The sequence below is a fragment of the Mytilus californianus genome, unplaced genomic scaffold, assembly GCF_021869535.1.
Source record: "Mytilus californianus isolate M0D057914Y unplaced genomic scaffold, xbMytCali1.0.p SCAF_5, whole genome shotgun sequence".
In the NCBI taxonomy this organism is placed as follows: Eukaryota; Metazoa; Mollusca; class Bivalvia; order Mytilida; family Mytilidae; genus Mytilus; species Mytilus californianus.
The window spans coordinates 36,755,557-36,773,252 of record NW_026262701.1 but is presented as its reverse complement, the minus strand read 5'-3'; the positions used below and the strand labels follow the sequence as shown (position 1 = coordinate 36,773,252).

General features: G+C 34.2%; 2 protein-coding genes across 4 annotated transcripts in view; both read left to right on the top strand.

The window, feature by feature from the left end:
* Nucleotides 1-5,713, top strand: part of LOC127701761 (zinc finger protein 624-like) — a 30,119-nt gene extending 24,406 nt beyond the window's left edge. Inside the window, exon 2 of one of the 2 annotated variants that reach the window (XM_052205724.1) lies at nucleotides 1,366-5,713. In XM_052205724.1, the coding sequence (XP_052061684.1) occupies nucleotides 1,518-5,543 (4,026 nt within the window). In that variant the 5' untranslated portion in view covers nucleotides 1,366-1,517 and the 3' untranslated portion in view covers nucleotides 5,544-5,713. The remainder of the gene's footprint in view (nucleotides 1-1,365) is intronic. The other variant, XM_052205725.1, reaches the window with a different exon arrangement.
* On the top strand, nucleotides 5,661-17,430 carry LOC127701763 (zinc finger protein 665-like). Of its 2 annotated transcripts, none has more exons than XM_052205728.1 (2): nucleotides 5,661-5,748; nucleotides 15,961-17,430. In XM_052205728.1, exon 2 carries the CDS (start codon nucleotides 16,036-16,038, stop codon nucleotides 17,371-17,373), a length of 1,338 nt encoding a protein of 445 aa, XP_052061688.1. In that variant the 5' UTR covers nucleotides 5,661-5,748; nucleotides 15,961-16,035; the 3' UTR covers nucleotides 17,374-17,430. The 2 variants fall into 2 exon arrangements, with proteins under 2 accessions (XP_052061688.1, XP_052061687.1); XM_052205727.1 differs by lacking the exon at nucleotides 5,661-5,748 and adding an exon at nucleotides 7,631-7,828.
* Nucleotides 17,431-17,696: the final 266 nt, after the last annotated feature.

The following is a 17,696-nucleotide window of genomic DNA, read 5'->3' as shown; positions in this document are numbered from 1 at the left end:
AACACCTTTGTCCCCTTTTCAATTTTTTTTCGAAAGAAGGGGGGCTATATATATACCATTAAATAACATTTACAATGTTGAAATCTCAAATTGAAATACCTGTTTTAGTTCTATTCTCCTGATTTAATTTATAATACCGGGGTAATTAAACAAACAACAGTACTCATGATTTTTTTCTTTTTGTCTTATCCCTTGGACATTGCCATGGGGGTTGTACACTTCGAATTTTTAAGAGTTCTCTTTCATAATTAATCTACAATGAAAAGTCATCCATGTGTAGCATTTTATAGTGCATGGAAAGCCATGTACTATGAAAAGTAGAAGGGAAAATACTAATTTTCCATTGGACGAGAATGAGTGAGTATGTTCTAATTGTTATATAATGTTCTCTTTTAAGCCTACCATGATAACTGTTCTCTAGCACAATTCATATACCAAAGTATATAATTAGAACATACTCACCCCTTCTCGTCCAATGAAAAGTCAGTTTTTTTCCTAATTACCATTGTACATGGCTTTAAAACTATAAAATGCTATACATGAATGACTTTTCATTGTAGACTTATTATGAAAGTGAACTCTAAATAACTACACTTACGAAGTGTACAATCCCCTGAGGCATTTTCCTTGGGAAAATATAGCCTCCTGATTAAAAATGAAAGAGAAAAGAATTATAAAAAACATTTTGAATTTTGCAAATATTTATAATGGTACATGTATATAACAAACAAAAATGAAATGGGGGCAAATATATAGGTAAAATAATCTTTTATTAAACTTTTATACCAGACATTCCAGTCAATTATTATTTTTTTTTCTTTCAAGAAAACAATGTCAGGCTGCTGATATATAAAACAAAGGATTTTTTTCGAGAAAAAAACACAATACAAGTACATTCATCAATAAAAAGTAAGCACCTGGTGTTGAATGGTCGTAATTCAAATATTTATAGAGTGAATTTTATAATTATAAAAAAATATACAAATTTCATAAAGCAGATTTAAATAACATTGTGTGCTTTTTAAAATCAAGAAATTTAAGGTATATAAGTATTAAATTTTACCTGAAGCAGAAGAAAAACTCAAATGTTTGAACAAATTATCCTTTTTGTTCTTACAAACTATGTCAGTGCTATTTCATTCCATCCATTGAAATAATCATTACCTATGTTATACATTCACTTCATTATAAAAAGTGATTTTTTATTTAGGTTTGAATATTACAATGGGAAAGGATAATTTTGTAAGGTCACTACGCCTTGGGCTTTAAATCTCCATAAAACATGACCAAGTATTGTCTAACCTAAAATTAAAATTAGGTGGTAATTTGTTAAATACTAACAACAGTTATTTTTTTTTTATACAGGTGAGTAATTTGATCTTTACAGAATTATTGAGGTTGGGTGGAAAACAAAAAAGGCCGAAGACTGTTGCCATCGGGAGTTGGAAAAATAGACAATGAAAAATTGTTTAATGTGAAAAGAAAGACCGAAGTTCATAGTAGATATATCGAGTATCATGTCAAATACGGGACATAGTCCTGTACCACGTGACCGGGATGCAGACAATAAAATCTATAATTCTAAACTCGTTCTTACAAAACTCAAAATCGCTGAAAACTCAGGACAAAAGAATGCATCAAAAACAGTTTCACTGAAAGAACATGATGATTCTTCTAAGCTACAGACAGGACGATCTGATGATAAAGTATTTAGCTCGATTGTTTGTCTAACGAAAATCCACAGTGATAAAAGTATGGTAAACTCGGAACCAAAATATGCTTCTAAAACAGTAAATACCATACTGCAAAATAGTCCTATCATACAGACAGGACAAAATGAGGATCAAATGTTTAACGCTGTGGTTTGCCTCGCTAAGATCGACACAAATAAAGTAACGAAAAACCTTGAACAAAAGCATGCGTCAAAAACAGAAACGCCTACACTGCAAAATAGTTCAAACCTTCAGACAGGACAATCTGGGGATCAAGCGCTTAACCCTGTGGTTTGTCTTGCTAAAATCAACACTGATGAAATTACCAAAAAGTCAGAACAAAAGTATGCCTCAAAAACAGTATCTCCAATACTGCAAAATAGTTCAAACCTGCAGACAGGACAAAATGATGATAAAATATTTCATTCGGTAGTTTGCCTCACTAACATCAAATTAAATGAAGTCTCAGAAATGTCAGAACAAACAATTTCATCAAAACCAGAAAAACACGATCTACAAGATGATCCTATCCTGCAGGCAGTACAATGTAAAGATACAATGTTTAGTTCTGTAGTTTGTTTATCAAAAATGAAATCTTTTGAGAGATCAGCAATAAAATCATTTCCCACGGACATACTACCGGCTAAAACACAGGTCAATTTAGAGTCACTACTTATTCCTAGCATAGAGAAAATAGAAAAAAATCCCAAAGATAAAAAATGCATTCCAAAAGGCAGAACTAAATCAACTAAACCACAAACAGAAAATGTAGATCCCAAACTTTTCAATTCAGTGGTTCTTCTTGACAGAATCAAAGTCGATGAAAAATTGGAAAATAATCGTTCGAAAGGAAAATCGATGAAAAGGCTTATGGAGTTGAAATTGAAAAATCGACCAAGAATGATAAACATCGATAACAAACTTAAACGTAAAAAGTTTAAACCGAACGTGAAGCTTGACATATTAGCGTCTAAAATACTAAAATCAAATGAGTCCACAAGACTTCCAAAAGATTCACTTAAAGCAATCGACTCGCATGATCATAACGAGAAAATTAAATCCGATGAAATATCCCAAACAAACGATGAAAATGATGTAGAAAATAGATCCGTAACGATTGAAACACCCATGACAAACAACTCAAATGATTCATCTGATATAATCCAACTATATGTTTCATTCGAGATAAACGAATCTGATGAAAACCAATCAGATGTTTCATCCGAGATAAACCAACCAAATGATTCATACGGGATAAACCAACCAGATGATTCACCCGAAATCATCCAACTAGATGATTCATCCGAAATAATCCAGTCAAATGATTCACCCGAGATAATCCAATCAGACGATTCATCTGCAGTTGAGATAATCCAATCAAACGATTCATCTGCAGTTGAGATAATCCAATCAGATGATTCACCTGAGATTATCCAACCAGAGGAAACTTTAGAGATATTTAAACGAGCTGATTTATCCAAGACAATCGAAGCAGGAGATACATATAAGGCATTCCAATCAAAGGATACTCCCAACATAATTGAATTAGACGATTCTTCAGACAGACCGGATAATACATCCGGGGCATTCGAATCAGATGACACAGTCAAAGAAATACAACTGGATAATACAATTAAAACCGTCCCAAAAAATAATATCAGCCAAATAGATCGACCAATGGAATCTACCAAAGTAATCCAATTGAGTAAGGCAAGCGATTCAGCTGATTTATTTCATTTAGTTGAAAAAATCAAACCAATACCAGTGGTCGGATCAAGTCATGCAAACATACAAGTGGAACCTGATCATTCAAACAAATTGTCAAATTTAAAAGTCTCTTCTAGAAAATCAAAAGATTCAGACACCTTTAAGAAATCAGACGAAAACTATGATTTAAAGCATACAGGCCAATCAAAGAAGCTGAGACAAAATGATTCAAGAGACAATGATAATAGTGGACAATCGAAAAAAAGAGATATTGGAAAGCACACAGTCCGCACAAATGATTTAAAACAAGCAACTAAACTTGACGCAACCCCAGGTGATGGAAAACCCACCCGTCAAATATCTGTATGTGATATTTGCAATAAACAATTTCGCGATCGACGTTCATTTAGATACCACATGCAAAGACACAGTGGAGAATTAAAATTTATTTGTAATATTTGTAACAAAGATTTTGCAGCTAAAAATGCTTTAAATAAACATAAACAAATACACGAAGGTATAAAACCATTTCAGTGCCTTACATGCAACAAGAGCTTCTCCCAAAAGGTCAATTTACAAACACATGAGAGGATCCATACGGGGGAGAAACCATTTAAATGTGGAAACTGTGATAAAGCATTTGGCCGAAAGTATCATTTAGATGTGCACATGATGACACATACTGGAGAACGTGCTTACAAATGCACCGTATGCGACAAATCATTTAGATCTAAAGGCCACTTAAGAGTACATATGCGCGTTCATACTGGCGAACGGCCTTACAAATGTACTTTATGTTCTTCGAGTTTCAGTAGACTCCGTTCTTATAAAGACCACCAGTCCATACACACTGGTGACAAGCCATATTCCTGCGATGTTTGCTCGATGGCTTTTAGGTTGAAATTAGCTTTAAACCACCATATGGCAACACATGCAGACAAAAACAGTGTGCGTTGCAAACACTGTGGAAAAGGTTTTAAACACATCAGTTACATGAGAAAACATATCTCTGAAATGCATATAGGATTTAGAAAGCACATTTGCAAATTATGCGATAAAACATTTAAAAGAGCGTACCATTTAAAATATCATATGATGGTACATTATGGCATTAAACCTTATCAGTGTGATCAATGTGGAAGAAAATTCAGTGACTCGAAGAAATTGAAAGAACATATTTGGCTGCACACTGGTGAAAAACCTCATCAATGTACCTTCTGTGACAAAAAATTTCGATTGAGAACGGTTTTACAACATCATATCTATTCACATACCAAGGAACGGCCTCATAAGTGTTCTGTTTGTAATAAAGGCTTCACTTTGTCTTTTAATTTGAAGAATCACATGAATATTCATACTGGTGACCGCCCATATCATTGTAAACGATGTGGAATGACCTTCGTTTTCAACCACCTAAGAAAACATTTACGCTTTCATTGTAAAATGCGGCACAACAGTGAAAATACTAATGACAAATCACTTGACGGAGGTGCGTCTGCGTCAGAGAAAAATAATGTGACAACCGTGCAAAAAGGTCGTAAAGGTCGTTCAACGGAAAAGGGAACACAAACATACGTCTGCAGCGTTTGTAATAAAGAACTTAGAACAAGTGTAGATCTGCGCGTTCACACAAGAACACATACAGGCGAACGCCCTTTTCAATGTGTCATCTGCAAAAAATCATTTATGCGGAAATCTGAATTGAAAGAACATACTAAACGACATTCTCGGATGGCAGTGGCGCGACCTTGGCCATGTGATGTGTGTCAGAAAACATTTACTTATAAATCGGTCCTAAATAAACACATGATGGTTCATACTGGCGACAGGCCATATAAATGTGGCGACTGTGGACAGGATTTTGTGTTCGAAGCCTCATTAACGAGCCACTGTAGAAAACATGCTGGCATTAAACCTTTTAAATGTGGTCACTGCAAGAAGATGTTTATTACTCTATCTCAATTGAAAAGGCACGAATTTATCCATACTGGCCTTAAACCATACTCCTGTGATCAATGCGAAAAATCATTTGGTAGAAAGGATCAACTGAAAACACATAAGCACAAAGTTCATTCAAAAAATAAGTGTTCAGCCAAGAAAAAAGAACAAGAGGACGATTCTTAATCTTGCTTGATTTTTTGAAGACATTGCCATAGAAAAATACGAGTTTGTTTCTGCAAATGAATCATGAATTAACAATAAGTGCATGATTTTATCAAATTTTGTAAATATTTTGAGCAATTCTTGATATCGTTAAAATTTGAAAGTAAAAAAAATAAAATCTACAATACAAATATTAGTCCAATGAAATACGAGATGCTACTGCACAGTGAGTATATTTCTCTTTCTTAGCTTAAATCGAGCAAACTTAAGTATATAGGACAATGTTAAAAATGGACAGATACATATTCAACAATCTTTAGTTTTCTGTGTATTGTTGTGTTAAGTGTTTTTCGTCTCTTCGTCGCTTTTTTTAGCATATATAAATATAAGTATAAAAATAAGATGTGGTAGACTTGCCCATGAGACAACAACTCTTCACCAGAAACCAAATGACATAGGAGTTTACAACTTTGGGTCACCGTACGGCCTTCAGCAATGAGCAAAACCCATACCGCATAGTCAGCTATAGAAGGCCCCGAAATGACAAATGTAAAACAATTCAAACGAGGAAACTAACGGCCTGGTTTATATACAAAACATTGAACAGATATGATATACAGCAACAAACGACAACCACTGAATTACAGGCTCCTGACTTGGGGACAGACACATACAAAAATTGGCGGGGTTAAACTAGTTAGTTGGCGCCAAACCCTCCCTAACTTGAGACAGTGGTGTAACAGTACACCATAAGATCAAACTATAAAAATCAGTTGAAAGGGTATGTTTTATCTTAGAATTTAAGTTTTGTTTATTGCCATCTTTGTATATTCTCCCCTTGTCAGATAAAATAATGAACAAAAACCACTTAATTGAAAAACAACAACAAAAGTATTTAGTACGCTTATTAAACTTATTAAGTTTTACTGCCCACCCATGCTCAAAAAGGAAGCATATTTCGCTCCAGGAAGAAATTGATAGATTAATGGTAGTTTGTAAATGTCCGGGGGTGAAAAATTGACATTCTGATTTGTATGTGTCGTCCAACAAATTATTGAAGTCATATACCGGGCATGCCATATTCGATGAAAGTTTGACTGATAGAAGATGTTGGCAATTCGAACAAAAACCACAATAAATTATCGGAAATAAGGACAGATTTATCGTATTCGATTATATGGCATACTACCATACATGTATTCAATTAAATTTCCAAAGCTGGTACGACATGATTATTTATTTATCAATCCTGCATACTCAAACGAGCTTCCTTTGGTGAGAATATTTGTAAGGTCATATAACATCACGTAGAGGTACATTTAAAACAATATACGTCGGTATTTGATGCTATTTTGTCTCAAAGAACTCACTTATATATCACTTATCGTTCGTTGTTGTTTGTTATTGTTTTTTGTCTTTTTCGGAGGAGTCAGTTGTTGGTGGTTGATGAAAATTAAAATAAGAAGATGTGGTATAATTGCCAACTCTCCGCCAGAGACCAAATGACATAGAAGAAATTTATCATATGTATTGCCTGTGTGGGTTAATTTCAAAACTTTTTATAAATTATTAACGCTGCAACCAAGTTTTTGTCTGTTTTCAGGAATTTTAGGAATAGTCATGATTAGAATATGTGCTCCTACGTAATTGCCTTTTTCAAAACGAATAGAATCACATGGTATGATTTCTGTGCGTGTTTCTGGAATAATCATCAACACTCGGGTTCTTACAGGAAATACCGTTATCATTTTCTGTAAAATTACCGTTCTTAAAATTCAAATTTAAACATATTACACATCCGTTTAAGAATTTTTGGATTTCAATCTTCTTTAACTTCATATCTAGTCTGGTCTTCGATCTGTTTTGATTCTGACTTGTGTAGTAAGCCTGGTATCTCACATGATTTTTTTGTTCTTCATCAGTCACGCTCTAAGGCTTGACCAAAAGTAATCAATTGTTTGTACAGCTCTTTATTTGGGGTGAGAAGAAAAACTGACATTGTGCATTCTATTGTATCGTTCTGTTCATTGATGGTGTATTTAAAATGAACTTCTTCAAACATGAACAATATGGTTATTTTCTAAGTTAAACGCAGTTTGCACCTGTGCTTTTAAATTCACCTGTTCAGTTTTAATATCACATTATTGACAATTTCCTCTAAATGAAAATACACAAACAACGTGTGTAGAGTTGCTTTGTGTATATTTGACATATTTCATGAACCTGTTAAGTGGATCGGAAAGAAAAAAATGTGTTTGTAGTACTGTGAATTAGGTCACGCATTGCAATATATACGATCACACATTGTAAGTGTTGTTTACATTTCATTTTACATTCATTGCATTTTATGCGACATTTATACCTTTTATTTACATTTCATTTTATTTTATTTGACATAGTTTTAGATTATCACATTTAACATAAGATTTGCACTATTAAAGTGGCATGTGGAAAAAGGAAATTTGGATGTGCAGTAAAAATCACTTATCAAAATTTAACTATAATTTTTTTTAGTAATTTTTTTGTCGTTATTCACATTTTCTCTAAATATTTTCTGTCACGGTGACCCTTAAAGTCCTTGAAGTGTTGCTTTTATAACATATTTATGCAAGTTTTTCTTTAAAACGTATTTCCTTCAATAAAGAGCAAAAGCCAATGTACCGTTAAGTAAGATATAAATGTTTTTCATTTAAATGCAATATTTCTTTTTTAATTGGTATATTTCTTCATTTAAATGCAATATTTTTTTATTTGAATGGTATATTTTTTCATTTAAATGCAATATTTTTTATTCAGATGGTATAATTTTTCATTCAAATGGTATAATTTTTCATTCAAATGGTATAATTTTCGTTCAAATGCAATATTTTTTTATTCAATTGGTATAAAATGTCATTTGAATGCAATATTTTTTATTCAATTGGTATAGTAGTTTTTTTATTTATATGCAATAATTGCATTATGGGAAATTCTTTGACGTCATAAGGTCAAATTTGCAACAACGTTTGTGATTGGTCGGAAATTGTTTGGATTTCTCCCCTTTCTTTCTAAACATGGGTGACCAAGAATTAAAAAAACGCGTCAGAATATCGCCCCTCTAACTAAATCTAACGTTCGTGCGAGTCCTGCACTGGCTCGCTGTTAAAATCTTGTGGTCATAACTAGTATTTCTATTGCAAAATTTCGATCGTCAAAACGTTCGGTCCACTTTTCAAAAACCGTTTCATTGTATATGGATTTATATGCAAGTATATCGGTTTTTTTTAAATAGATAAGAAACCGTTGGTTTTCCCGTTTGAATGGTTTACACTACTAATTTTTTGGGGGCCCTTTATAGCTTGCTGTTCGGTTTGAGCCAAGGCTCCGTGTTGAAGACCGCACGTTGACCTTTAATTGTTTACATTTACAAATTATGACTTGGATGGAGAGTTGTCTCATCGGCACTCATACCACATCTTCTTATATCTATATACAACGTAAACCAGACGTTTCTCAGACTGTTTTCTTTTTTTAATAACTCCTTTGCCGCGCGTTGTGTACTGATTGAAAACTCAGTCTGGGAGAACAAGATTTATCTCAGTACCAGTTGTAATTAGGTTTGTGCAAACTTCCCGTAATTGCAAATACTCTTGTGTCGGTGCTTTGTGTCTATTGTCTTAATGTTAGTTTTTTTGTGTGTCTCGTACCGATCTTTTGAGTTAATTTGCTGATTTGTACAGGTTGTTATTTTATTGTACTGTTACACCACTGTCCCAGCTTCGGGATGGGTTGCTCGCAAACATGTTGTTGTACTGTTACACCGCTGTCCCAGATTAGGGGGAGGATTGGGATCCCGCTAAGATGTTTAACCCCGCCACATTCTGTATGTATGTGCTTGTCCCAAGTCAGGAGCCTGTAATTCAGTGGTTGCCGTTTGTTGCTATGTTATACATATTTGTGTTTCGTTCATTTTTTTGTACATTAATTCGGCCGTTAGTTTTCTCGATTGAATTGTTTTACATTTTTGATTTCGAGGCCTTTTATAGCTGACTATGCGGTGTATGCTTTGCTTATTGTCGAAGGCCGTACGGTGACTCATATTATAGCTGTTGATTTCTGTGTCATTTGATCTCTTGTGGAGAATTGAATCATTTGCAATCATACCACGTCTTCGTTTTTATATCCACCCTGCCATATTCTTTATTTGCCTGTCCCAGGGATGGAGCCTGTAGTTTAGTGGTTGTCGTTGGTTCCTGTCTCAACTCATATTTGATATTTTGTAAATTGTTTTGTTATGTATAATTAGGCTGTTAGTTTTTTCGTTTGAATTGTTCACACTTTTCATGTCGGGCCTTAAATATGGACGACTTTACAGTATCAGGTTTTTGTCATTGTTGAAGGCCTTACGATTGTCTACAAAAAGCATTTGTCTACATGACGGCAAAAAGCTCTACAGAGCTTATGTTTGTAGTATTTCATGTAACCCGACTTAAAATAATTTTTTCTTATCTTATCTTATCTTATCTATAATTGCTTACATCCACTTCATATTTGAACTCCGGTGGATAGTTGCCTTATTAGCAATCATATTCCATCTCTTCATTTTTATATTATATACGTGACTTCTAAACTCGTGTTTTCCTGAACAAGCATGAAATAATTTTCACTGGGCGTTAAAATTAGCAACAAACAATCAATCAATTTAAACTTGTGTTAAATAAGAGGAAAACCATTTGATATTTATTTATTTGTTGGGGTGGGGGACAGAAGGATTTCATATATGAATATGGTTGCCTGGTAAGAGCTGAAAAATAGGCATGATTAGCGACAGATTGAAATGAATAATAATGCCCTCTCTTCCCTTCCCCATCCTTCATCTATAAATTTAAACTGACCACCACGGAATAGTCCAATAGTGTTGAAAGTAGCGTTAAACACCAATCAATCAAAATCCCTTCCCTAGAATATCAAATAATCGTCCCTTAACTGTTATTGTCCGTGTAGTTCTTATATTTATCCAGCTTATCGTTCTACAGGGATGTCCTACTAAGACTGTCATACCATAAAAACGTTTATAAAACAGCTCACATTCTAATATATCTGCATTCATAAATTTATTAATTTCAGTTAGACTAAACGACGCCATGTTTGTTATGTGCCTCTGCCGTCAACCTATCAAAAAAGAAGAGGTGGAAGAGAGCCAGAAGATCTTCCCAATGCAAAAAAAAATCAGAAATGGACTTCTTCTGGCTCACTTCCGAAGAACAAAAAAAAAAACGCGCCCCATTGATATGTTTTAAAAACGCCTTGCCCCTACCTTTTTTTCCCAAAAAATGACATTATTAAATATATAAACATATATATAATCATCAAAATTAAAATGCTATTGTATTTTTATAAGACCTACTTTATTACATGACCTGGGACTAATGACATCTATCTATAAGTCCTAGCATACATTAATTATTATAATATGAATATGTTTCTTGTTTTAATAACCACATATGATGCTATGCATGAGTCACCATTTATCAGGACATGAATTGGGTTTACAAAGAGAGGATAAGGGACGACATCAGAAAATCAATGAAGGATAAAAAACAATTCAAATAGTTTTTTTTTGGGGGGGGGGGGGGTCAAAATTGCTGCAAGTTTTGTTTAATTAACATCGATTTTATATATATCCTTATTGGTCAATCAATTTTTCCCAAATTAAGTTAAGAGGGGGAGGGGGGTAGGGGGTCAGTGAAAAAAACTATACGAATTAAGTTTTTTTTTTATCCTACATTGAACTTTTGATGTCGTCCCTAATGTGCAAAAAAATAGATAAGGGGCGGGACCAAACATATAGATAACATAATAAAGAAATGATAAAATATACAGAATACGTTGATTGACTTTTGGTTGCCTTATGTCCAGTGGCAAATATGTCACGCATGTTTAGGACAAATATAATAGAGATCAAAGGATAAAGAATAGAGTGAAATGGTAAAAACTAAAAGATATAGAATTATAGAAACGATCTTTGATCTGAAACCCCTACCCTCACACTCACACCATAACCATTACTGCCAATACTCGCATATATACATCTCTATACAAATATCTAAATTTGAACCTACTCCCCCCCCCCCCCCCCCCCCCCCTTCTAGACACCGAGGTTTTGGATCCGCCCCTGTTAAATGTGTCTAAGTATATACATTTTGTACGGGTCTAGATAATAGCTAAACGTACAATCATATAATTTGTTGGATACCTAATTATATTATACAATGTGTCACAAAATAAACTTGTATACCCCCCTTCCCAATGCAGTATTGAAAAGTAAATCATTTAAAAGTCCTGAAGATAAACTATGTTTTGAAATATGCCCTGCATACTCATTTATGCAAAGACATATAGTAATTATTGAACTACTGTGGGGCTTGAAAAAAATCTATTTAACGGATTTGGAGACGAGAACAGTAAAAAAAAGCTCAGCAACGAATCCTAAATGTAAAATGATTTGCAGCATAAGACATGAGAGCACATATTATAGATAGTATTAAATATGAAGTTCACGCCTCATATAGTGAAGTCCTATGTCATAGGACTATTGTTGTAACATGGGTTAGTAACTGGTTCCAATTTATCCTGAATTGTCTTTATTAAAGAATTAGTTCCGGAGTATAACAGCTTATGTCTCTACTTGTGGGTTTCTGGTTCTGCTGTCGTTATTAGGTGATTTTTTTTTCTACATGTAGTAAAAAAAGAGGGGGCTTAGTCCAAATAATTGTAACGTCCTGGATGCTTTTTATTCTTTTTTTTTGTGTGCCTTCCTGCAACGTCTCTGGGGATCAAGAAAAGTAAAAAATGATATAGCACTAAAGAACGTCATGATTACATGTATCTGGACTTAGAAGGGAGAGGGGGGCTAGCTATGTATTTTTTTTTTATTTCAATGTGTATCTGGGGATCAAGAAAAGTAAAAAATGATATAGCACTAAAGAACGTCATGATTACATGTATCTGGACTTAGAAGGGAGAGGGGGGCTAGCTATGTATTTTTTTTTATTTCAATGTGTAGACTGTAGGAGAGTTTCTTCAGAAAAGGTTTTCATTGGAGGTGTTTTTGCCATGCACGCAGGCATCTGTTTCTATCCATGAACAAGTTGTGTGTCAAATTAATTATTATTACTTGTCACTCGCATTTTTTGCTCGTCCTGGCCATTATTGGCATTAACAGCCAGTGCACGAACTCGCACGTACGCCAAATTTAGTTAGAGGGGCGATATTCTGACGCGTTTTTTAATTCTTGGTCACTCAAGTTTAGAAAGAAAGAGGAGAAATCCAAACAATTACCGACCAATCACAAACGTTGTTGCAAATTTGACCTTATGACGTCAAAGAATTTCCAATAATGCAATTATTGCATATAAATAAAAAAAACTACTCTACCAATTGAATAAAAAATATTGCATTCAAATGACATTTTATACCAATTGAATAAAAAATATTGCATTTGAACGAAAATTATACCATTTGAATGAAAAATTATACCATTTGAATGAAAAATTATACCATTTGAATTAAAAATTATACCATCTGAATAAAAAATATTGCATTTAAATGAAAAAAATATACCATTCAAATAAAAAAATATTGCATTTAAATGAAGAAATATACCAATTAAATAAGAAATATTGCATTTAAATGAAAAATATCAAATTTTTGCAACCAATACCATGCCATACCCAGCACCCTAACAAAATCTGAAGCAAATCAACGACCGAATTTATGTTAAAACAAACGAAAAACAATCATGTTCGACAGCCACCAACAACAACCACTGAATAACAGGCTTCTGACTAGGACTCCTTAATCAGTGACTGTATACCACTGAATAACAGGCTTCTGACTAGAACTCCTTAAGCAGTGACTGTATACAACTGACTAACAGGCTTCTGACTAGGACTCCTTAATCAGTGACTGTATACCACTGAATAACAGGCTTCTGTCTAGGACTCCTTAATCAGTAACTGTATACCACTGAATAACAGGCTTCTGACTAGGACAACCACTGAATAATAGGCTTCTGACTAGGACTCCTTAATCAGTGACTATACCACTGAATAACAGGCTTCTGACTAGGACTCCTTAATCAGTGACTGTATACTGACCACTGAGTAACAGGCTTCTGACTAGGACTCCTTAATCAGTGACTGTATACCACTGAATAACAGGCTTCTGACTAGGACTCCTTAATCAGTGACTGTATACCACTGAGTAACAGGCTTCTAACTAGGACTCCTTAATCAGTGACTGTATACCACTGAATAACAGGCTTCTGGCTAGGACTCCTTAATCAGTGACTGCATATGGTTTCTACAATATACGATTTAATCACAAAATTAAGGAGAAGTGTAAAAAGTAATATCAGTTCAAAGAAATTTAACGACACAATAAAAGAATAATAATAAATAAAAAAATACACCCGGTAATTCTGTAAATATTTACGTTGGTCTTTGCACGGGATTTTGTCTTCTTGCTCATTTCATGACTGTTGTATGGGATCTATATAGTACAGCTGCCAATATTTGAGAAAAAGGACGACTTCATGGTTTTTATATCAACAGTACTTGATTTCAGTAACTGCAAAAATTCTCTGATACAGTACTATCTAATTGTTTTACTTGTAACTGCGTTTTCACTGTCTTTTTAGTCCCCTACCGACGAAGTCGAAGGGGACTTTAGGTTTGCACTCCGTCTGTCTAATAAAATTGAGAATGGAAATGGGGAATGTGTCAAAGAGACAACAACCCGACCATAGAGCAGACAACAGCAGAAGGCCACTGTCTGTCTGTCTGTCTGTCCATCCGTCAGTCCGGCAAATCAGTTTTCCACACTTTTTTTCTTCGTGCTTGAAGATACTGATTTGATATTGGTGTATTGTTTTATCGTGACAAGTTGCAGATCAAGTTCGAAATTTGTTCCGGTCTGATGATTTTGTGTAGAGTTATGGTCCTTGGACTTAGAAAATTCCCTCAAATAATCAGTTTTCCGCACTTTTTTTCGTCATGCTTAAAGATATTGATTTGATAATTGGTGTATAATTTTATCATGACAAGGTACAGATCAAGTTTGAATTTTGTTCCGGTCTGATGATTTTATACAGAGTTATGGTCCTTGGACGTAGAAAATTCACTTAAATAATCGGTTTTTCATACTTTCTTTCGTCATGCTCGAAGATTTTGATTTGAGATTTGATATTTGTTATATAGTTTACACCATGACAAGTTATAGATAAGTTAGCATTTTGTTCCAGTACAATGAGTTTTTAACAGGAAGGGGACTATGTATTGCCATGCAATTATCTTAGAATGCTTGTTATATACCAGTATTAAAGAGTTAGGTGCTTGTTCTGAACTGATGTTTATTTTACCCGCAAACAAAATTTAAAGGGTAAATAGAAATCACCGTGTGGTCTGTCCGTCGATCCGTCTCTCTTTCTGTCAATCAAAACTTAATTCTGATTCGATTCTTTGTCCAGATTATTCTTCAATGAATATTATCGTAACTATTACCCCTGAACATATTTTTGACAGTGTATGGACACAGATCTTCGTTTGAACTTAGAAATTTTGAGTTTGTTTCGTATGCTCTATGTGGACAAAACTCCTCCTACTCGCTTCGTCAGATGTTCATGACACTTTGTGCACTGTAAGAATCATATATGTAGATGCGCATATTAGTACAATGTTATGTTCCGCTGGCAAATACAAGAGCTATGCTCCTTGGAACTCGGACAGTTCTGATAATATGTTTTTGTATGTACTATTTGTTATTCGAACTCTTCTACATTAAAATGAGATTTCAAAAGTCAAGAAGATGGTCGTGGAATTGTACACCCGTACAAAATGCGAGACTATACTCAGTAGACAATAAAAAAAAACATTAGACGAGTAAAGGCAGACAAAACCATGACAAAAGAAAACAGAGTCACAAAACACCATCCCAGAAAACTAAAGAGTGAGCAAGACGAACCCTAACAAAAACCGGATGAATTAAAGATCTCAGAAATGGTCAGAAAAAAATAAGCTTTCATGTGATTCGATAAAACAACTGGCAATCATTATGATGAATATATCGTTTAATCATATCATGGGAAAGAATTCCTACAGAGGTTACAATGTTTAATTTACATGAGGATCTTAAATAAGAAATCACGTGGCAGGTGCGCTCGACTTTAATCTTATTTGACTAGGATTGTCAGTTTTCATACCGAAAGTCGGTGGTTTCTCTCCGGGCACTCCGGCTTCATCCACCCATACAAACTGACCGCCACGAAATAGGACAATAGTGCTGAAAGTGGCGTTAAACACCAATCAATCAATAAAATAAGAAATCAAAATTTCAATGGTATTTTTAAACGCGATGTAAATCAAACATGTGTATTCTATTTTTTATGTTTTCTGTATAGATATTGATGGTATTGGTCATGAATGAGAAACGTCAGGATTTGAGTAAACTCGTGTAGCGAACAAAATAGAGGAATATGAGAGAAAAGGAAAGTAAAGAAAAAACTACTGGTGATGCAACCACTTGTGAATGTTGTAAGAAGGCATTCACTACAATTCTAAACATGAGAAGACACATGAAATTAATTCACATTATTGATAAAGGATTAACGTGTGACATTTGTAACAGGCCATTTAATAATCGCAATTATTTACTGCGTCACATGAAAAGTATGCACTGTTCAATTAAAGAAAGTTGCACGTGCGAAATTTGTGATAAATCGTTTAAAAACCACAAGTGTTTGAGGAATCACATGAAAATACATACTGGTGATAAATTGCTCGTTGATTGTAAATTTTGTGGTAAATCATTTTCAGGAAAAGATTCTTTGGCGAAACATATCAAAATACACAAAGGCATTAGATCTTTCAAATGCTCCGTTTGTGACAAACAGTTCTCACAGAAAGTTAATCTCCAAACTCATGAAAGGGTGCACTTAGGTTTAAAACCTTTCAAATGCGACATTTGCTCGAAACCATTTAGGAGACAACACCATCTAGAGTCCCACCAGAGAATACATACGGGGGAACGGCCATATAAATGTACGTTATGTCCATTTACTGCCACCTCAAGCTCACAACTACGCAGACACATCGACTTACATTCGGGAGAGAAACCCTTTAAATGCTCTATTTGTTCGAAAACATTTAGTCTTAAGAAATATGTAAAGGCACATGAAACTACACATAGAGAAAAGAAAATTGTATGTAAACTGTGTGGTAAAGCCTTCGTCAATACTGATTCCTTGTATAAACATGGCCTTGTTCATTCAGATAAAAATAAAGTCGAGTGTGAAATATGTGGAAAGGTATTGAAACATCTACCGAATTTAAGAAGACACATGAAAGAACTGCATTCTGGGGAGAACAAGTTTATCTGTCATATATGCGATAAGGTATTTAAGAGAAAGGCACATTTAAAAGTACATGCCAAAATTCATTCAGGCGAGAAACAGCATAAATGTACGATTTGCGACCATGGTTTCTATGACAATACAAATTTAAAACAACATATGCGGATGCATGCGGGAGAAAAGCCCTATAAATGTCAGACGTGTGACAAATGCTTTGCATCGAATCAACACTTGCGCAACCATCATCTGGTCCATACGAAACAAAGACCATATAAATGTACAGGATGTGATAGGACTTTTACGACAAGTACAAACCTCAAGGATCATATCAACGTGCATACTGGAGACCAGCGGTTTGAATGTACGGTTTGTGGCAAGCGTTTTACGTTCAGATATGAAATGAAGTATCACATGAAATATCATACAAAGGAGAATAACAACAAACAGACAAATGATGTATAAAATGGCGGTAAAGTTTCGTGTAGATCTATCCATCATTTAAATAAAACTATTCTCAAAGTTTTTGTGTTTATCTGCACAAACATGGATTTTTTTATTATCAATAACTTAAAGATTACCACCGGTTTTTGGTGCTCAGTCTTTAGTTTTCTATGTTGTGTTTTGTTTACTGTTGTTTGTCTTTTGGTCTTTTTTCGTTTTTTTTTGCCATGGCGTTGTCAGTTTATTCCTTTGGTATCTTTCGCCTGTCTTTTAAAACATATGATAACTAAATATTATTGCTACACAATTACATGAAAATAAAGAGATGTGGTATTATTGCCAAT

What these genes read in the sequence shown, in the direction of transcription:
- LOC127701763 (XM_052205728.1), top strand. Translation starts at nt 16,036, where the DNA reads ATGAGAGAAAAGGAAAGTAAAGAAAAAACTACTGGTGATGCAACCACT.